Raw genomic sequence first — 22907 nt, forward strand, 5'->3', positions numbered from 1 at the left:
CAAAACACTGGTATATTTCTAATTTAATATAATGGTAGATAAAAAGAAAAACATTTATATGGATCTTTCAAGGTTATCTTTGATCAAACTTCTGACTCGATGGCCACTAAAACACATGTATTGAAATAATTATGTTACAAGAAAGCTATACTATTCCCTTGTTCCCTGTTCGCTCAGAAAAATACATGTAAAGATGTATAAACTACTTAACATTATGTTTCGCTAGATGACCTGAGCCAACTGTGCCACTTCTGTGGGGAGGTGGACAATAAATGAGAAAGACATTAACTGGGTAATTTCTTGCTCACTTCTAAAAGCACATTTCTAGGAGTACGAATTTGTATAAGCAGAAATGTTTCTAGAGGTAGTATCATCCGCTTAGTCTGAGAATGAAATAATTGTAATTCAAGAAATTGAATTTATTTTAAATATATTACACTTTTTTATCATAAATTTCAGATTGGTTGTGACCGCTGCCCACGATGGTTCCACCAGTCCATCATTGGAGGATTATGTCTACGCTGCCTGTCGGGACTAGGTTAGGCTTGAGTTCCAGTTGACGATATCACCTGGAAAACGTTGCATACAAAGTGGACTAACTGTTTAGTCGAGCTGTTGCAGCGTTCCAATATTTGTTTATGTTATTTGTCTTTTTATACTTGATTTATTGTCATTTTCTATCTCATTATGCAAAGATCAACATTTGTATTTCGTATTTAGTGTTTGTTAACAAACTTAACTTTCTGTGATGTTTTTGTGTTATTGTGTGAATATTTGTGTATTATCTTTATTTTCTTAACATTACAAAAGGTTTCTTTATACTCAAATGTTGAGTCAAATACTTTCTGTGGCACACATCAGAGTCAAATCATTTCTATAGAACAAACATCACATAGGCAAACAAATGAATAATTAATGTATGTGTGTTATATTAAACATGGAAGACAGAGTTTAATGTAGGCAAGCAATAAACATTCTGTCCATTTTTATTGTTTATTTCACATTTGTATATGATCTACTTCACTTGCTTTGGCAATGTTAGCATATGTTTCAAGTCCCTTGAATTGAATTGACAGAGCGCAATAACTTAGCTCATTGGAGGACTGCTTTATATACCGGGGCTAAATTTACCATCATCCTGAACGTATTTCCTCGGCTGCGCACAATTGGTCCAGCTACTCGGCTGTCATATTTATAAGCTTGGAGAACCTCCTACTACCATTCAAACTTGCTCATGACTTTGAAGCGCAACTTTGGAAGAGCAACAGTTAGATAGAACGCACTGATTCTGGTGCGAGAGGAGCGCAAAAGGGCACTCACTCACTGAATCAACTTTGGCATAAAATAAGGTATCATCTTTTTTTAAATGTCTTTTTCCGGGATGATTTTGCCATCCATCTCGACATTTGCAAACCAAACCAAAAGTTGTGAACATGTAAGTAAGCCTACAGACCTCTAAAACTGTTATGTTCATAGCCTTCTGTTTGAGATTCAGCTGTGTGTTTTATGTCTAATGCTGTGATCCTCTTGGTTGTTGCAGAAGTGGAAAAGCGAGATGGACAAACCCATTTCTTCCAGCTGCTCCATTCTTGATATGGTACAGAACATGGACTGTCGCAGTATCGGGAGAAAGGACGACGGGGATCTTTGTAATTACTTAGATCTGGATTTTATTCTGGCCAACACCACTGGCTCAGACAGCATGACTATTGCTGCGCTGGGAGCAGGTTTATCGGAGTATTACATGTCCTCGACGGATCATCCAGGTAACCTGTTCACCACTGAGAACCCCATGCCATCCGACCCGTCCAGTGAGCACAGCTCCCCGCCTCCCCCCTACAGCACCAGCCTGATGGCGGAGCTTCTCAGGTACGAAGGGGAGAACAGCTACGTGGTCGGTATTACGCGCAACACCTCCAGCATCCAAGGAAGGTTGTATGTGAACTCTACGCAGTTTCCCAGACAGGACATTTTAGATAACATTAAAGTGGAACCTTCCATGGACGGTTATGGACCTGTTATGGGCATGGTTCCCCAGAGGTGTCCGAAAATCAAGCAAGAGGGCAACGTGTTGTGCATGATGTCATTCGAGCAGCCGAGAGTAGCCATCTCCCCGCGGGCAGCCAGAAACATGACGCCACCGCTCAGCCCCAACGATCAGGGGAGCTCCGAGTGCCCCCAGCAGGACCCGATGTGTCACTCCATGACATTCCCACATAACTACCACTCCTCAGCGGCGTACGCACACCACCGCCCCGGGGCGCCTCAAGCCACCCAAATGCAGATTGGACCATACCAAGGTGCTCACCAGTTCGGAGTGTACGAGGAGGGACTCAGCATGCAACCAAACACACAGAGGGTACTGCTGACGCCCCCATGTTCTCCGCTGGAGCTGCTGGAGACCAAACCAAAGAGAGGTCGCCGCACCTGGCCAAGGAAGCGCACGGCGACGCACACCTGCACATTCGCTGGGTGCGGAAAGACCTACACCAAGAGCTCGCATCTGAAGGCGCATCACAGAACGCACACTGGTAAGATAAATATCTTTGCTTTTTTAGCACATTATGCACCATAACATGTAACATTACACACCTTTACGCGTCATCATACAATATTACAGGGCCATATTCATGGAGAATAAATGTAGGCCTACTCAAGAGAGCTTATGTTTCTTTTGTTCTGTCTCCTCAGGTGAAAAGCCATACAATTGCGGCTGGGAAGGCTGCGGCTGGAAATTCGCTCGCTCCGACGAACTGACTCGCCATTTCCGCAAACACACCGGTCACCGGCCCTTCCAGTGCCACCTGTGTGATCGCGCCTTCTCCCGGTCCGACCACCTCGCGCTTCACATGAAGAGACATATGTGATGTGATTGATGTACACGACGACTGATTGGGAGTTATTAAGGGGTGTCGGTCATGCCTATTTTGATTAGGCCTATCGGTCATTTTATTTAAATATTTAAACATGCCATTTTGTTATACATAAATATATTGAAAAAATGTTATTATTTTGTAATAATGTAGCTGGTACTACCTTAGTTATATTTGTTATATTAAAGCTTTATAGCGCTTGGTAGGGTGTTTGTTTTTGAGTAAACTGTCCTATGCGGGGCTGGCCCTGTACTTATTTTCTTTCCTTTACAAAACTTTAGTGCTGTGATTGACACAAGTGCCTTTCTGTTATTCTGACTGTGTGCTATTGTAAACACTGTCTATGGCAAAACTACAAGGTCACCAAAATAACAAAACAAGTTTACTTAGTCTAATATGAAATACAATGTTTTGATGTTTAAACTGCCTGAATGTTTTGTTGGAATGTCTCAAATTCTTTAACTTGCCTTTACACTCAACTGTGATCTGTCTTCATGGAAATCTTACACTTTTGGGTCCAGTCCCTTTGTACACTACCAGGGCTAGATGTCCTGTGTGTGATTATTTTTTACTGAAGTCTGTATGCATTTTATACTGTAAATTGTGTATATATTGTAAATATTTAAATACATTTAAATGTATTCTATATTTGTATTACATCCTTGACTGACCTCTCGATGTGTGAAATTATGAATTTAACCGCATAGTCACCAAAGACTCCTTTTTCTGAGAAGGTTGTTCACACATTATACTATAGCTCAGTGAACCACATCCACCCCATAATATGGGCTATATATTTAGACTAAAACTTGATGCTGAAGAACAGACCTAAGATCCTACAGACAATCCATTACACAAACCATTAGACTATAAGCGTATACGCAGTGTTACTCTATACACCCCCTCTCAACCTCGAGACTTTGGTTCAATTAAAACAATGATATTTTCCAGCTGTTAGTCAGCCAAGGCCAGCTTCTTGTGGGTTAAGCCTATAAATACAAACATTACATTTCCATAATTACAGAGAGAGAGAGTGGCTGGGCTGACATCTGGACAGGACAAGACAGGGGGCACAGCACAACACAACAGTCCCAAATGGCACTATATTTACCACAAAGTATATATTTTTTTATGGAATAGGGTGCCATTTGGGACGCACACATATGTTTCTGATGGCTAAATTATACATGGACATCAAAGGGTCTTACAATTAACTGATATTGCAATTATACATATGGGGCAGGTTTCCTGGACTGATATTAAGCCTCCTGTACTAAAACACACTTTCAATGAAGACTCTCCATTAAGCATGTTGCTTAACTCAGGACTAGGCTTAATCTGTTCCTGGGAAACTTCTCCATGGAGTAGTAGATCACAGTTTAAAACATTCTTGGTGGATAAAGATAATATATTATACTTCCATTTATAAAACAGTTGATGTTGACAGAGCTTTCTGGCGTGAACTTAAACTGTGGACTTTACTAAAAGAAGACTATCATCACCAAAGACAGAGGGAGGAAAATGAAAAGGCTATAATACAGTTTATCACACTCAAACACAAGTTTGACAGAAATACAGTTTCAGTTACTATAGAAGTTAAATGAGCTCCAATAAAACCACACCTTCCATTTTAAGTGGCACCACTCTGTCCCTGAAGGAGACACTTTTTAATACAACCCACTATACTGATGAATCAAAGAAATATGTATGGTACTGTACAGGACAGGTAGGAACAGGCAGCTGCACCTAGTACATCTCACTCAATGCCTCTGCATTTACATTGTGTATATGTCTCACACACTGAATTTACATACAGTAGGTTGATTTTAACATTTGCAGAAGAACAAGGCCCATCATAGTGTTTTAGTTCAATCTACCAACATCTTGTTAGAATAGATCAAGTAAAACATTTATTTAAAAAAGAGAAGTAAAAGTCAGGCTAATAATAACTAATTGAGCAGTGAAATGCAAATCTAACATTTTCATTTCACTTTTCTGTTCTTATGAAAGTGACTTTTACGACAGAGAGAGAGACAGACAGAGAGAGAGAGAGAATAGACCTAAGACATTACCATTTCTTGGAATGTTATATGAATTGCATTTATATTAAATAATACAAAGAGGATTACAATTATTTTGAGAAAATCCCACATTTTAAAGGAATATTTATAATCATATACATTATTATATATTGTTACACATGAAATTAGCCATTATTGTTGTGGATAAAAAAGACATTGTAGCACATTTATACATATTCAGGTACATTATTTTTGCTTTCGTGTGACCAACACAATACAACACAAAAGTGCTGCAGCACATAGTTGAATATACATACATTGTGGCTTTGTCCCAAATGTCACCCTATTCAATACACTACTTTTAACCAGGGTGCATAGGGAATAGGGTGCCATTTGAGACACTATATAAGAGTTCCTTGAATAAACACACAAATAACCCTCATCGTCAATGAATACAACAATACCATTTTACATGGATGCTTTATAAGGCATTAGAACGCCACATCCTCACACTGAGTAGCGGCCATGATCAAACTGATGTTTATGAGTGTTGCAAGGCAGGATTAATCAAATGAAATTTTGCGCATCCCGCAAAGGCGGAGATGTTGCTAACATTTACTATAGCAAATTTCAATTTACAAAAAAAAAATGTTTTCGTCTTTTCAGCTTCTAGTCATGAAATCTATGCAGCCTACTCAATCACTTTTTATAGCTACTGTTTACAGGTCTCCTGGGCCATATACAGCGTTCCTCACTGAGTTCCCATCAGACCTTGTAGCATAGCAGATAACATTAAAATTTTTGGTGACTTTAATATTCACATGGAAAAGTCCACAGACCCACTCCAAAAGGCTTTCAGAGCCATCATCGATGAAGTGGGTTTTGTCCAACATGTCTCCAGACCTATTCACTGCCACAGTCATACTCTAGACCTAATTGTGTCCCATGGAATAGATGTTGTGGATCTTAATGTTTTTCCTCATAATCCTGGACTATTGGACCACCATTTTACTACGTTTGTAAACGCAACAAATAATCTGCTCAGACCCCAACCAAAGAGCATCAAGATTTCTTGATGCTCTTCCAGACTCCCTCTGCCTAACCAAGGACGTCAGAGAACAAAAATCAGTTAACCACCTGACTGACGAACTCAATTTAACCTTGTGCAATACCCTAGATGCAGTTGCACCCCTTAAAACTAAAAACATTTGTCATAAGAAACTAGCTCCCTGGTATACGTAAAATACAGAGCTCTGAAGCAAGTTTGTAGAAAATTTTAACGGAAATGGCGCTACACCAAACTGGAAGTCTTCCGACTAGCTGGGAAAGACATGACCGTGCAGTATCGAAGAGCCCTCACTGCTGCTTGACCATCCTATTTTTCCAACTTAATTGAGGAAAATAAGAACAATCCCCACCAAAAATGTGATACTGTCGCAAAGCTAACTAAAAAGTAGCATTCCCGAAGAGAGGATGGCTTTCACTTCAGCAGTAAAAAAAATTATGAACTTCTTTGAGGAAAATATCATGATTATTAGAAAGCAAATTCCGGACGCCTCTTTAAATCTACGTATTCCTTCAAAGCTCAGTTGTCCTGAGTCTGCACAACTCTGCCAGGACCTAGGATCAAGGGAGACACTCAAGTGTTTTAGTACTATATCTCTTGACACAATGATGAAAATAATCATGGCCTCTAAACCTTCAAGCTGCATACTGGACACTAATTCCAATTAAACTACTGAAAGAGGTGGTTCTTGTGCTTGACCCTCCTATGTTGAACATAATAAATGGCTCTCTATCCACCGGATGCGTACCAAACTCAATAAAAGTGGCAGTAATAAAGCCTCTCTTGAAAAAGCCAAACCTTGACCCAGAAAAAAAAACTAAATCGGCCTATATATATATATAGAATTTCCCATTCCTCTGAATTTTTTTTTTGAAAAATCTGTTGCGCAGCAACTCACTGCATCCTGAAGACAAACACTTTATACGAAATGACTCAGTCTGTTTTTAGACCACATTATAGCACTGAGACTGCACTCGTGAAGATGGTAAATTACCTTTTAATGGCGTCAGACCTTAGTGCTGCTTTTGATACCATCGATCACCACATTCTTTTGGAGAGATTGGAAACCCAAATTGGTCTACACGGACAAGTTCTGGCCTGGTTTAGATCTTATCTGTCGGAAAGATGTCAGTTTGGCTCTGTGAGTGGTTTGTCCTCTGGCAAATCACCTGTAAATTCCGGTGTTCCTCAAGGTTTCTGTTTTAGGACCACTATTGTTTTCACTATATATCTTACCTCTTGGGGATTTCATTCGAAAACATAATGTAAACTTTCACTGCTATGCGGATGACACACAGCTGTACATTTCAATGAAACACGGCGAATCCCCAAAATTACCCTCGCTGGAAGCCTGTGTTTCAGACATAAGGATGGCTGCAAAATTTTTATTTAAAACTCGGACAAAACAGAGAGGCTTGTTCTAGGTCCCAAGAAACAAAGAGATCTTCTGTTGAATCTGACAATTAATCTTGATGGTTGTACAGTCGTCTCAAATAAAACTGAAGGACCTTGGCGTTACTCTGGACCCTGATCTCTCTTTTGACGAACATATCAAGACTGTTTCAAGGACAGCTTTTATCCATTTACGTAACATTGCAAAAATCATAAATGTTCTGTCCAAACATTATGCAGAAAAATTCATCCATGCTTTTGTTACATCTAGGTTAGACTACTGCAATTCTCTACTTTCCGGCTACCCAGATAAAGCACTACTTCAGTTAGTGCCAAATACGGCTGCTAGAATCCTGACTAGAACCAGAAAATTTGATCATATTACCCCAGTGCTAGCTTCTCTACACTGTCTTCCTGTTCGAGGTGGAGTCAGGGCATTCTCCTATAGAGCTCAATTTTTATGGAATGGTCTGCCTACCCATGTGAGAGACGCAAACTCGGTCTCAAACTCCAAGTCTTTATTGAAGACTCATCTCTTCAGTAGGTCCTATGATTGATTGTAGTCTGGCCCAGTAGTGTGAAAGTGAACTGAAAAGCACTGGAGCAACAAACCACCCTTGCTGTCTCTGCCTGGCTGGTTCCCCTCTCTCCACTGGGATTCTCTGCCTCTAACCCTATTATAGGGGCTGAGTCACTGGCTTACTGGTGCTCTTCCATGCCGTCCCTAGGAGGGGTGTGTCACTTGAGTGGGTTGAGTCACTGACGTGGTCTTCCTGTCTGGGTTGGCGCCACCCCCCCCCCCCCTTGGGTTGTGCCGTGGAGGAGATCTTTGTGGGTCTCAGCCCCCAGTATTTATGCTGCAGTAGTTTATTTGTCAGTGGGCTAGGGCCAGTCTGTTATATCTGGAGTATTTATTCTGTCTTATCCAGTGTCCTGTGTGAATTTAAGTATGCTCTCTAATTCTCTCTTTCTTTCTTTCTCTCTCTCAGAGGACCTGAGCCGAGCCCTAGAACCATGCCTCAGGACTACCTGGCATGATGACGCCTTGTTGTCCCAGTCCACCTTGCCGTGCTGCTGCTCCAGTTTCAACTGTTCTGCCTGTGGCTACGGAACCGTGACCTGTTCTCTGTGATTACTATTATTTGGTCATTTATGAACATTTTAACATCTTGGTCATGTTCTGTTATAATCTCCACCCGGCACAGCCAGAAGAGGACTGGCCACCCCTCATAGCCTGGTTCCTCTCTAGGTTTCCTCCTAGGTTTTGGCCTTTCTAGGGAGTTTTTCCTAGCCACCGTGTGTAACGGCGTTCTTCGTTTGTAGAAAGAGAGTCGGACCGAAATGCAGCGTAGTGGTTACTCATGACTTTAATGGAAAAAAGTGACACATGAAATAACGATACAAAATAACAAACGGAACGTGAAACCTAATTACAGCCTATCTGGTGAAACTACACAGAGACAGGAACAATCACCCACGGAATACAAAGCGAAACTCAGGCTACCTAAATACGGTTCCCAATCAGAGACAACGAGAATCACCTGACTATGATTGAGAACCGCCTCAGGCAGCCAAGCCTATACAACACCCCTAATCAGCCGCGATCCCAAATACTACAAACTCCAATACGAAATACAACAACATAAACCCATGTCACACCCTGGCCTGACCAAAAATATAACGAAAACACAAAATACAATGGTCAAGGCGTGACAGAACCCCCCCCCCCCCAAGGTGCGGACTCCCGGATGCACCTCAAAACCATAGGGAGGGTCCGGGTGGGCGTCTGTCCATGGTGGCGGTTCCGGCTCGGGACGTGGACCCCACTCCATTAATGTCCTAGTTCCTCCCCTTCGCGTCCTGGGATAATCCACCCTCGCCGCCGACCATGGCCTTATAGTCCTCACCCAGAACCCCACTGAACTGAGGAGCAGCTCGTGACTGAGGGGCAGCTCGGGACTGAGGGGCAGCTCGGGACTGAGGCAGCTCGGGACTGAGGGACAGCTCGGGACTGAGGGGCAGCTCGGGACTGAGGGGCAGCTCGGGACTGAGAGGAAGCCCAGTACTGAGAGGAAGCCCAGTACTGAGATGAAGCTCAGGTAGGTAGTAGGCTCCGGTAGATCCTGGCTGGCTGGCGAATCTGGAAGATTCAGGTTGACTAGCAGATCTGGAAGATTCTGGTTAACTGGCAGATCTGGAAGAGAACGGTTGACTGGCAGATGTGGAAGAATCTGGTTGTCTGGCAGATCTAGAAGATCATGGCTAACTGGCGGATCCTGGCTGACTGGCGGATCCTGGCTGACTGGCGGATCCTGGCTGACTGGCAGATCCTGGCCGACTGGCAGATCCTGACCGACTGGCAGATCCTGGCCGACTGGCAGATCCTGACCGACTGGCAGATCCTGGCCGACTGGCACTTCTGGCGGATCCTGGCTGACTGGCACTTCTGGCGGATCCTGGCTGACTGGCGGATCCAGGCTGACTGGTGGATCTAACTGATCCTGACAGACTGGCGACGCTGGGCAGACTGGCGGCGCTGAGCAGACTGGCGGCGCTGGGCAGACTGGCGGCGCTGGGCAGACTGGCGACGCTGGGCAGACTGGCGGTGCTGGGCAGACTGGCGACGCTGGGCAGACTGGCGGCGCTGGGCAGACTGGTGGCGCTGGGCAGACTGGGAGCACTGGCGGCGCTGGGCAGGCGGGAGACTCTGGCAGCGCAGGAGAGGAGAAAAGCGCTGGCTGCGCTGAACAGGCGAGGCGCACTGAAGGCCTGGTGCGTGGTGCTGGAACTGGTGATACTGGATCAAGGACACGCACAGGCAGCCTGGTGCGTGGAGCTGCTACCGGAAGACTGGAGTGTGGAGGTGGCACAGGATGGGCTAGACCGTGAAGGCATACTGGAGATCTTGAGAGCAGTGTTGGCACAGGACGTGCAAGGCTAGGGATGTGCACAGGAGGCTTAGTGCGTGAGGCTGGCACATTTTTCACCAGCCGACTAACACGCACCTCAGGACGAGTATGGAGCGCTGACCCAGGTGCCATTAAATCCCCGACACGATCCGTCGGACGAATATCGTATCTAAAGCACCATACTAGCAACTCCCTCATTACTCTCTCCTCCACTTTCCCCATTAACTCCTTCACAGTCTCTGCTTCGCTCACCTCTAACACCGGCTCTGGTTCTGGTCTCCTCCTTGGCTCCTCACGATAAACAAGGAGAGTTGGCTCAGGTCTATCTCCTGACTCAGCCATACTCTCCCTGAGCCTCCCCCCAATACATTTTTGGGGCTGGTTCTCAGGCTTCCATCCGCTACGCCGTGCTTCTCATATCTGCGCCTCTCAGCTTTCCCGCCTCCAGTTCTTCCTTGGGGCGGCGATATTCTCCAGGCTGAGCCCAGGGTCCTTTACCGTCCAGTTCTTCCTCCCATGTCCATTTCTCCAGGTGGTGCAGCCTCTCCCACTGCAGCTGCTCTTCACTCCTGACTCTGCTACTCTCTCCCTGAGACCCCCCTCAATAAATATTTGGGGATGACTTTCGGGTTTCGCTCTGCGCCGCCGTCTCTTTCTTTTCGATTCCATTCGCCTATAGCCCTCTTCGCACTGTTCCAGCGAATCCCAGGCGGGCTCCTGCACTCTCTCTGGGTCGGCCGCCCACCTGTCGATTTCTTCCCACGTCGTATACTCCATGCCTCTGCTGTCCATAACGTCCTCCCTCCGCTGTTCCAGCTGTCGCTGCCAGTTAACACGCTGCTCGGCCCGTGTGTGGTGGGTGATTCTGTAACGGCGTTCTTCGTTTGTAGAAAGAGAGTCGGACCGAAATGCAGCGTAGTGGTTACAAACCCCAATACGAAATACAACAACATAAACCCATGTCACACCCTGGCCTGACCAAAAATATAACGAAAACACAAAATACAATGACCAAGGCGTGACACCGTGCTTCTACACCTGCATTGCTTGTTGTTTCTGGTTTTAGGCTGGGTTTCTGTACAGCACTTTGATATATCAGCTGATGTAACAAGGGCTATATAAATAAATTTGATTTGTTTTGAAAAAATCATCAAATAAAATAATTAAACATTTCTTAAGGGGGGCACTATTTTCACATCCGGATTAAACGTGTGCCCAAAGTAAACTGTCTGCTACTCAGGCCCAGAAGCTGGGATATGCATATAATTGGTAGATTTAGATAGAAAACACTAAAGCTTCTAAAACTGTTAAAATTATGTCAGAACTTATTTGGCTGGCGAAACCCAGAGGACAAACCATCCAGGAAAAATAAATTGAGGTCACTCTCTTTTCAATGGGAACCTAGAATTCTAAGGCAGTTGCGCTTGCAGTTCCTATCGCTTCCACTAGATGTTAACAGTCTTTAGAAATTGGTTGATGTTTTTCCTTTGAGAAATTAAGAAGTAGCCCTGTTCAGAACGAGGGTCGAGTGAAGTGTACTGTTTGTTAGAGGCGCGTGACCTGAACACAAGCTCCATGGTTTGCTTTTGCCGTAAAGCTTTTTTGAAATCTGACACTGTGGCAGGATTAAAAAGAAGTTCATATTTAAACCCATGTATAACATTTGTATGATTTCTGAATTATTATTATGAGTATTTCTGTTTTTTCTGCTATTTCACTGGGTGTTGTCAAATCTATCTCGTTAGCGCGCGAAGCGATCACTAAACAGTTTTAACAAACCTGTTTGGAAAACTAAAACTGTCATGTTTGACTCCAAAAAAAGATGATGAATTATGTTTAGTTTGAGTTTGTCTTCTTGGGCAAAATTTTAATGCAGTTTTCAAGCTTTTTTAAAATTGGGTTTTCAAGCTTCTGATGGGTCACATTGAGACTGACTTGAATTGAGATTTTAGTCACTTAGCAGAAATAATTTAGAGGAGCAATTAGAATTGAGTGCCTTGCTCAAGGGCACATCAACAGATTTTTCCTCTAGTCATCTCAGGGATTTGAACCAGTGCCCTTTTGGTTACTTACCCAACACTCTTAACCTCTAGGCTACCAGCTGCCCCTAGAGTCAGGAAGATTACGTTGCCACGAGTAGCACCACAGACATTGTTCGCTTTCTCTTGCTCAGACATTGATTGCATCAACTAATGATTGCGTACCACATCATCGGCTGTGCAGTCGGGCACCAGATTGCTATAAGCAAGTCGGTTTGGGTTCCTCTTCTCAGATGTTGCTAACGCATGCCAGATCTTACAACCCCTAGATAGGTATTATACACATCAGCTAACCACATAATATGGTATAGCAGTCTGGTGCCCAACTGCACAGTCTATGATTTGGCAAGCAACCATTGGTTGATGCATGCAATGTCTGAGCAGGGGATCCAGGACTCTACACTGACCTTTTTTACAAGGTTAAAAATGTAGGCACACACATAAAAAATTGAAGGTAATAAAGCTAGAATCCTTATTTCTCCCCAGTCCTTAAGGATTACAAGCATACCCATAACATGATACAGCCACCACTATGTTTGAAAATATGGACAGTGGTACTCAGTAATGTGTTGTCCCAAAAATAATACTTTGTATTCAGGACAAAGAGTTAATTGCTTTGCCACCATTTTTGTTATTACTTTAGTGCCTTGTTGCAAACAGGATGCATGTTTTGGAATGTTTTTTTTATTCTGTACGGGCTTCCTTCTATTCACTCTGTCACTCTACACAATCCAAAGTGTAAATGATAACTTCACCATGCTCAAAGGGATATTCATTGTCTGCTTTTATCCATCGACCAATAGGTGCCCTTCTTTGCGAGGCATTGGGAAACCTCCCTGGCCTTTGTAGTTGAATCTGTGTTTGAAATTCACTGCTCAACTGAGGGACCTGTCACGTCCTGACCTTAGTTCCTTTTTTATGTCTCTATTTTAGTTTGGTCAGGGCATGAGTTGGGGAGGGCATTCTATGTTTTGGGGAGGGCATTCTATGTTTTTGTTCTATGTTTTTTATTTCTGGTTTTGGCCTGGTATGGTTCCCAATCAGAGGCAGCTGTCAATCGTTGTCTCTGATTGAGAACCATAATTAGGCAGCCTGTATTCCCACTATGGGTTGTGGGTAGTTGTTTTCCGTTTTGTGTTGCTGCACTTTACAGGACTGTTTCGTTTTCGTTTCTCTCTCTTTGTTATTTTGTTTAGTGTTTCTGTTCCAATAAATAACATAAACACTTACGACGCTGCGCATTGGTCCGATCCTTCATGCTCCTCGTCAGAATAGGAGGAAAACCTTTACAGGACCTTACAGACAATTGCATGTGTGGAGTACAGAGATGAGGTAGTCATTCAAAGCTCATGTTAAACACTATTCTTGCACTCAGAGCGAGTCCATGCAACTTATTATGCAACTTGTTCAGCAAATAGCATCTGAGCAGTGGAACGTGCCCTTTGCGATGAGAGCGATGCAAGAATTTGCTCAAATACAGAGTATGTGCGCATTTACACTGGTGCGCTTCCCACTGCCACAATATGGTAGCAACAGGACCAGAACAGAGGAGGGGAGAGGTCTGCTGCATTTAGTATCACTATTGCACCTCCTTTGTCAGCAGGTTTTATAATGATACTGGAGGCATTTTTCGGTTCCATAAGAGATTGTTTCACTGCTTTGGACATATTGTGGAATTAATTATATTTTCTTATCCGGGAGATTATGTACATCTTTTTCAACTAGGCGGCAATATGTTTCAAGAGAGGGATTTCTGGTTTGTAAAAATGTGCTTTTCCAATAAAATATGTATTTTTCGTTTTCATGTACTTAGGGTGAGAGTCAAGTTCATTGTCACGCAGGTTATCGTTCGGAAAAACCTCAGCACTGTTTCCTGGCTAAGAAAAAATAATACAACCCACATGCTTCACAGTTGGGATGGTGTTCTTTGGCTTGCAAGCCTCCCCCTTTTTCCTCCAAACATAACGATGGTCATTATGGACAAACTGTTCTATTTTTGTTTCATCAGACCAGAGGGCATTTCTCCAAAAAGTACAACAAGTTCATCAAATCAAATAATACAAGGAAGGACTGGTGCACTTCACAAAATAGATGGCTTCATGAGGAATTAAAAATTATGTGGATATTGAAGCAACATCTCAAGACATAAGTCAGGAAGTTAAATCTTGGTTGCAAATGCGTCTTCCAAATGGACAATGATCCCAAGCATACTTCCAAAGTTGTGGCAAAATAGCTTAAGGAGAACAAAGTCAAGGTATTGGAGTGGCCATCACAAAGCTCTGACCTCAATCCCATAGAAAATTTGTGGGAGGAACTGAAAATGCGTGCGCAAGCAAGGAGGCCTACAAATCTGACTCAGTTACACCAGCTCTGACAGGAGGAATGGGCCAAAATTCACCCAACTTATTGAGGGAAGCTTGTGGAAGGCTACCCAAAAAGTTTGACCCAAGTTAAACAATTTAAAGGCAATGCTCCAAAATACTATTTGAGTGTATGTAAACTTCTGACCCACTGGGAATGTGATGAAATAAATAAAAGCTGAAATAAACCATTCTCTCTACTATTATTCTGACATTTCACATTATTAAAATAAAGTGGTGATCCTAACTGACCTAAAACAGGGAATATTTACTAGGATTAAATGTCAGGAATTGTGAAAAACTGAGTTTAAACGTATTTGGCTGAGGTGTATGTAAACTTCCGACTTCAACTGTATATACAGTGCATTTGGAAGTATTCAGACCCCTTGACTTTGTCAAAATTAGGTTAATCACACAATATCCCATAATGACAAAAATAAAAACCGGTTTTTAGAATTATTTGCACATTTGTAAAAATATATATATTTTTTTTAAATACAGAAATACCGACTTTACATAAGTAATCAGACCCTTTGCTATGAGACTTGAAATTGAGCTCAGGATCATCAAATCAAATCAAATTTATTTATATAGCCCTTCGTACATCAGCTGATATCTCACAGTGCTGTACAGAAACCCAGCCTAAAACCCCAAACAGCAAGCAATGCAGGTGTAGAAGCACGGTGGCTAGGAAAAACTCCCTAGAAAGGCCAAAACCTAGGAAGAAACCTAGAAAGGAACCAGGCTATGTGGGGTGGCCAGTCCTCTTCTGGCTGTGCCGGGTGGAGATTATAACAGAACATGGCCAAGATGTTCAAATGTTCATAAATGACCAGCATGGTCGAATAATAATAAGGCAGAACAGTTGAAACTGGAGCAGCAGCACAGTCAGGTGGACTGGGGACAGCAAGGAGTCATCATGTCTGGTCGTCCTGGGGAACGGTCCTTGGGCTCATGTCCTCCGAGAGAGAGAAAGAAAGAGAGAATTAGAGAGAGCATATGTGGGGTGGCCAGTCCTCTTCTGGCTGTGCCGGGTGGAGATTATAACAGAACATGGCCAAGATGTTCAAATGTTCATAAAATAATAGTAAGGCAGAACAGTTGAAACTGGAGCAGCAGCATGGCCAGGTGGACTGGGGACAGTAAGGATTCATCATGTCAGGTAGTCCTGGGGCATGGTCCTAGGGCTCAGGTCAGTTGAAACTGGAGCAGCAGCATGGCCAGGTGGACTGGGGACAGCAAGGAGTCATCATGTCAGGTAGTCCTGGGGCATGGTCCTAGGGCTCAGGTCCTCCGAGAGAGAGAAAGAAAGAAGGAAAGAATTAGAGAACGCACACTTAGATTCACACAGGACACCGAATAGGACAGGAGAAGTACTCCAGATACAACAAACTGACCCTAGCCCCCCGACACAAACTACTGCAGCATAAATACTGGAGGCTGAGACAGGAGGGGTCAGGAGGCACTGTGGCCCCATCCGAGGACACCCCCGGACAGGGCCAAACAGGAAGGATATAACCCCACCCACTTTGCCAAAGCACAGCCCCCACAACACTAGAGGGATATCTTCAACCACCAACTTACCATCCTGAGACAAGGCTGAGTATAGCCCACAAAGATCTCCGCCACGGCACAACCCAAGGGGGACGCGCCAACCCAGACTGGATGACCACAACAGTGAATCAACCCACTGATTTTTCTACAACTTGATTGGAGTCCACCTGTGGTAAATTAAATTGATTGGATATGATTTGTAAAGTCACACACCGGTTTATATTAGGTCCCACAGTTGACAGTGCATGTCAGAGCAAAAACAAAGCCATGAGGTCGAAAGAATTGTCCGTAGAGTCCCGAGACAGGACTGTGTCGAGGCACAGATCTGGGGAAGGGTACCAAAACATTTCTGCAGCATTGAAGGTCATTCTTAAATGGAAGAAGGTTGAGAGCTGGCCACCCAGGAGCTGGCCACCCAGGCCAAACTGAGAAATTGGAGGAGAAGGGCCTTGGTCAGGGAGGTGACAAAGAACCCAATGGTCACTCTGACAGAGCTCCAGATTTCCTCTCTGGAGATGGGAGAATGTTCCAGAAAGACAGCCCTCTCTGCAACACTCCACCAATCAGGCCTTTTTCAGCGGTAGGGACTGGAAGACTAGTCAGTACAGAGGGAAAGATCAACGGAGCAAAGTATAGAGAGATCCTTAATGAAAACCTGCTCCAGAGCGCTCAGAACCACAGACTGGGATGAAGGTTCACCTTCCAACAGAACACCGACCCTAAACACACAGCCAAGTCAAGGCATGAGTGGCTTCGGGACAAGTCTCAATGTCCTTGAGTGGCCCAGCCAAGAGCCCAGATTGAACCCGATCTAACATCTCTGGAGAGACCTGAAAATAGCTGTGCATCGACACTCCCCATCCAACCTGACAGAGCTTGAGAGGATCTGCAGAGAAGAAGGGGAGAAAGTCCCGAAATACAGGTGTGCCAAGCTTGTAGCGTAAGACTCTAAGCTGTGAATGGTGCTTCAACAAAGTACAGAGTAAAGGGTCTGACTACTTAGGTAAATGTGATATTTTAGTTTTTTCCTTTGTCATTATGGGGTATAAATTGTGTGTAAATTGATGAGGAAAAAACTATTTAATACATCTTACAACCTTATTCTAAGGTACAAAATGTTTAAAAAGTCAAGGGGTCTGAATACTTTACAAATGCACTGTATATCAAGGTATTTTGCACTTACCTCCCTATCTCTGCAGAACTCAATGGAGTATAATTATTGTAGGCCTGCAGTGACAGATCTCACAGCGCATTGGAGTATAATTATTGTAGACCTGTATTGACAGGCATGAGTGGTCTTTCAATCATGCAGTTGTGAAATGCTTTTGAGATCAAGGTGAGCTGCATGTGCATATTTGTTGATAATCGTTGCCAGTTGAGTGAGTGAGTTTTTTGCCAAGTTATAACTAATTTCAGCAATACTAATCCTGTGTGAGTGAGAGAGAGACATTGCGCAGCAGGTAAAATAATATATAGCCTACAACAGACTAACTCGATAGCAAATCTGGACCCTCTATTTCTGAAACTATCTGCCGCCATTGTCGCAACCCCTATTTACCAGCCTGTTCAACCTCTCTTTCATATCGTCTGAGATCCCCAAGTATTGGAAAGCTGCCGCAGTCATCCCCCTCTTCAAAGGGGGAGACACCCTGGACCCAAACTGTTACAGGCCTATATCCATCCTGCCCTGCCTATCTAAGGTCTTCGAAAGCCAAGTCAACAAACAGGTCACTGACCATCTCGAATCCCACCGTACCTTCTCCGCTGTGCAATCTGGTTTCCGAGCCGGTCACGGGTCCACCTCAGCCACGCTCAAGGTACTAAACGATATCATAACCGCCATCGATAAAAGACAGTACTGTGCAGCCGTCTTCATCGACATTGCCAAGGCTTTCGACTCTGTCAATCACCATATTCTTATCGGCAGACTCAGTAGCCTCGGTTTTTCTGATGACTGCCTTGCCTGGTTCACCAACTACTTTGCAGACAGAGTTCAGTGTGTCAAATCAGAGGGCATGTTGTCCGGTCCTCTGGCAGTCTCTATGGGGGTGCCACAGGGTTCAATTCTCGGGCCGACTCTTTTCTCTGTATATATCAATGATGTTGCTCTTGCTGCGGGCGATTCCCTGATCCACCTCTATGCAGACGACACCATTCTATATACTTCCGGCCCATCCTTGGACACTGTGCTATCTAACCTCCAAACGAGCTTCAATGCCATACAACACTCCTTCCGTGGCCTCCAACTGCTCTTAAACGCTAGTAAAACCAAATGCATGCTTTTCAACCGTTCGCTGCCTGCACACGCACGCCTGACTAGCATCACCACCCTAGATGGTTCCGACCTTGAATATGTGGACATCTATAAGTACCTAGGTGTCTGGCTAGACTGTAAACTCTCCTTCCAGACTCATATCAAACATCTCCAATCGAAAATCAAATCTAGAGTCGGCTTTCTATTCCGCAACAAAGCCTCCTTCACTCACGCCGCCAAACTTACCCTCGTAAAACTGACTATCCTACCGATCTTCGACTTCGGCGATGTCATCTACAAAATTACTTCCAACACTCTACTCAGCAAACTACATGCAATTTATCACAGTGCCATCCGTTTTGTCATTAAAGCACCTTATACCACCCACCACTGCGACCTGTATGCTCTACTCGGCTGGCCCTCGCTACATATTCGTCGCCAGACCCACTGACTCCAGGTCATCTACAAGTCCATGCTAGGTAAAGCTCCGCCTTATCTCAGTTCACTGGTCACGATGGCAACACCGACCCGTAGCACGCGCTCCAGCAGGTGTATCTCACTGATCATCCCTAAAGCCAACACCTCATTTGGCCGCCTTTTGTTCCAGTACTCTGCTGCCTGTGACTGGAACGAATTGCAAAAATCGCTGAAGTTGGAGACTTTTATCTCCCTCACCAACTTCAAACATCTGCTATCTGAGCAGCTAACCGATCGCTGCAGCTGTCCATAATCTATCGGTAAATAGCCCACCCATTTTTACCTACTTCATCCCCATACTGTTTTTATTTATTTACTTTTGTGCTCTTTTGCACACCAATATCTCTACCTGTACATGACCATCTGATCATTTATCACTCCAGTGTTAATCTGCAAAATTGTAATTATTCGCCTACCTCCTCATGCCTTTTGCACACAATGTATATAGACTCCCTTTTTTTCTACTGTGTTATTGACTTGTTAATTGTTTACTCCATGTGTAACTCTGTGTTGTCTGTTCACACTGCTATGCTTTATCTTGGCCAGGTCGCAGTTGCAAATGAGAACTTGTTCTCAACTAGCCTACCTGGTTAAATAAAGGTGAAATAAATAAAATAAAAATACAATACACAGTAGTTTGGATATCGCAAACGGCTATAACCGTGGCTATAACAGCAAATGTCGGCCTACATGCAGTTGATACAGGTGTGCAGTTGATGAAACCAAGCACACAAAATTGGCTATGATTCTCCTTTATTCAATACTGGCCATGTCATTCTGACAAAGTAAAAAGTATATATTATTAGAATAGTCTAATTGACAAGTAGCCTAACTCATATGCTGTCAATATCTCCCTGGACTGAACACTGAATATTTTAGCCTTACAAATAGATAAACATCTTATTTAGCTACCTCGCCAACCTTAGCCATTTGATCCCTGGTTCATTGAGTGAAGGAATTATTGAGTGAAGGAATTGAGTGAAGGAATTACAGGACCTTGATAAGCTGACTGGTGTGTTTGAGCAAGTTTGGGTCAAGAGCCTGCACACCCAGTAGCTCTCCAGATGGAGGGTTGACAGACCACATGTTTTATACAGTAGCCTATCAGTGCAATATTTTACTTTGTGAGGGCTTAAGTGCCTTGCTCAAGGCCACAACGGCAGGATTTATAATACATGGGATCAAAGACCAGCAGAAATCCATTGTTAATACCAGTGATAATAATGAATGTATTGTTCCTCGCATCATACAACATTTTCAGTCACGTTTTTGGCCCATTGAGATACAAACCAAAAAAAATATGTCCTACTTGTCCAAAGGAAAGGTGGCTAAACCGTTAAATGTAACGGATATTAAACTTTGGGCACATTTTGTGTGATGATGTAGGCTAATCTTTATAGTTTCTGACACATCATAGTTTCTGAAGAAATAACACTACTTTGCGCAGTAAGGCGTCCTGCGCAGCTTTGCCAGTGTTTGCAATGATGATGAAAGAATAACATTCAATCACTAATTAAACTGCTGGCCTGTGTCTTGCTGCATTCCACCTCTGTGACGCCAAAAGATCTAGGAAGCCGAGCGTGTATCCAGACCGGTAAAAAAAAATTGAACCAAAAGTGAGAGTTAATTTTGCATAGCCATGTCCCTAGTTATGCCATATATACTGATATCATGGCGAGAGTAAATAGCTGCATGTAACTCAGCAGCTAAGAATAACATGAACTCACTAGACTGCTTGTTTGTGTCATGCTTATTATTGCAATACTGACAACAAAGTTTGGTTGAACATGTCGATAATGTATTTTGTGTAAAACACATAAATAGCTGTATGTAGCCTACTCCCCTCCTAAAAAAAATATAAGAAATCGCACTTATGCTTACTGAGGCATGGAATGCAATAGTCTGAACAGTTTTGTGTAGAACATGACATGTCTAGGCTACACCAGTGACCAGACAAAGGTCGATCAAGGAGGGGGGAGCAGCATCAGAGCACTCAGCAATGTAAAATAAAAATCCTGCACATTGAGATAAGCCCAAGAGGTATTCTGCTCTAGATGTTCTGAGATGGCCACTACAAGCAGAAAGCAACAACAGTGGCTGGGACTGGACCACTAAGCTCAAACGTACATAATCAAACCCTTAGAGTGGGCCTCTCGAAGCAGCATTATTGGAGAAATGAGGAACAACACTACTACCCAACCCAAGATGGCCTAAATGAGAACTCTTACCTGGAAGGTTTGGAGAAGGACACATCATAAATATACTATTGAAGTTGCCATTCTTCTTGAATATGTAAAGAGTACCGTACTTGAATATGACATACAAATTCTCACATTAGGCCAGGCTATGGTTTAAACTTTGTGAAAATAATATATTTGTCACATGCGCTACACAAAACATATTTGGTGTCAATTGATTGATGACAGATTGATGTTGCAAAATAAAATAATTTCTTGTTATATAAAGAATCCGTCACCAAAACGTGCATACTTTGTGCTATGGGTTTGTAGGGCTCTGGTCAAAAGTACTGCACTGTATAGGGAATAGGATGGCATTTGGTATGTAGACTCTGACTCGAAAGCTGTAGAAAACACCATCACTTTCTCTGTGCTCTGTGACTGTAGTAGCAGGGCTGGAGGAAAAAAAACGGACTCTCAGTCCTGTCAATGGCACTAGTTTAGCACTTTCTTTCCTATTTGACATATTTGACATATCAGTCTCTTCAAAATCGCTCTCATTTGTCTAAATGTTGTTTGTATGTATGTATTCATGAAACCCTGTGACAAAGACAGCTTGCTGTCGAAATGTTGGTGAAACAATTACTGCATCGGGGTGTGTGGCTATTCCTTTTCTTTTAATGTATGTACTTTGATTGCCTGCTGAGAAGCAAATTGCCCTTCCAGGATGATAAAGGTTTCTATTCTCAACTCTAGTCTCCTTTCCTAATTCAGCAACACATTGGCAGTAGCAGCACAGTGACAACGCCCTTGACTACAGTTTACATTCTTAACACATTTTACATAACGACAACGACATCCCTCCAGCCAGTGGTTTCTCTCATTTAAATTCACTTGATAATGTACAAAATAATGTATGTATGGAAAATGGAGGGATGTCCATGAATTGTGTTAACAGATCTTCATTGTTCTAACTATTAGCTGTAAATTTCTAACACTGTTCATTTAATATAATATGACTGTCTCTCTATTGTTGTCCTGACATACACCACTTAATGTTTGTTTACTAATGACAAACAGCCATAGGTGATGAGCCTTGACCGAACAGTTCTAATGGACTCAATATTACTGGATGTCAGAAGTGTGCATTCAGAAAAACAGATATACATTATTGGGTTCACTAGCTAATGCAACTACAAAATTGTTGTGGTGGGCTTTGCTTGATGGTGCATCAAGCACAGTAAAGTGTGTTGCAACCCATGTGAAACGAATGGGTAAATTAGGATTTATTTAAATACATTTGGAACATGCTGAACAGCTGAAGGCACAGCGGGGTGACAAAAGGAGCACCTGTAGTAGCTAGTCTACCCTTCACTGCTCCTCTCTGAGAGATGAACAGATTCTAGAGCAATGATGAAGGTGAATAGTTGACACATCACTACACCTGAAATGTGGCTGCTGCCAGTGGAGTGACAGAGACCTCACAGAGGAAGAGAGGTACAGGATACACACACTGAGGGAAATGTGGGCAAAATGTGGGTATATTCCAATTTTGACACATTTAATTTAGCTCAATCTCCTTTTGGAATGCTGTGTGAAATTAAGCCTAAAAATAGGCCTAAACAATTTTGCGCATTCTAACTAACCATTCCCTCCACTACAATTAACATATTTTCTAGGCACTGGTTAATTCACATCTTAATCTGGACACCACATTAGTAGATGGTTTGGTTGGTAAACAATATGGTAATCAGTCTGTGCTCAAGCAAAAACAGACCTTATCTG

General features: G+C 43.2%; 1 protein-coding gene across 1 annotated transcript; it reads left to right on the forward strand.

Annotated features, from left to right (window-relative positions):
- The first annotated feature begins 1238 nt into the window (after window positions 1-1238).
- LOC124041699 (Krueppel-like factor 2) lies at window positions 1239-3519 on the forward strand. Its single transcript, XM_046359593.1, has 3 exons — window positions 1239-1435; window positions 1541-2531; window positions 2692-3519. Exons 1-3 carry the CDS (start codon window positions 1367-1369, stop codon window positions 2865-2867), a joined length of 1236 nt encoding a protein of 411 aa, XP_046215549.1. The 5' UTR covers window positions 1239-1366; the 3' UTR covers window positions 2868-3519.
- The last annotated feature ends 19388 nt before the right edge of the window (window positions 3520-22907 follow it).

Source organism: Oncorhynchus gorbuscha, linkage group LG08 (genome assembly GCF_021184085.1).
Source record: "Oncorhynchus gorbuscha isolate QuinsamMale2020 ecotype Even-year linkage group LG08, OgorEven_v1.0, whole genome shotgun sequence".
Taxonomy (NCBI): domain Eukaryota; kingdom Metazoa; phylum Chordata; class Actinopteri; order Salmoniformes; family Salmonidae; genus Oncorhynchus; species Oncorhynchus gorbuscha.

Coding starts and splice junctions, on each gene's coding strand:
- LOC124041699 (XM_046359593.1), top strand. CDS start 1,367: ATGTCTTTTTCCGGGATGATTTTGCCATCCATCTCGACATTTGCAAAC. Junction 1,436..1,540: donor AAACCAAAAGTTGTGAACAT/GTAAGTAAGCCT, acceptor TGGTTGTTGCAG/AAGTGGAAAAGCGAGATGGA. Junction 2,532..2,691: donor GCATCACAGAACGCACACTG/GTAAGATAAATA, acceptor CTGTCTCCTCAG/GTGAAAAGCCATACAATTGC.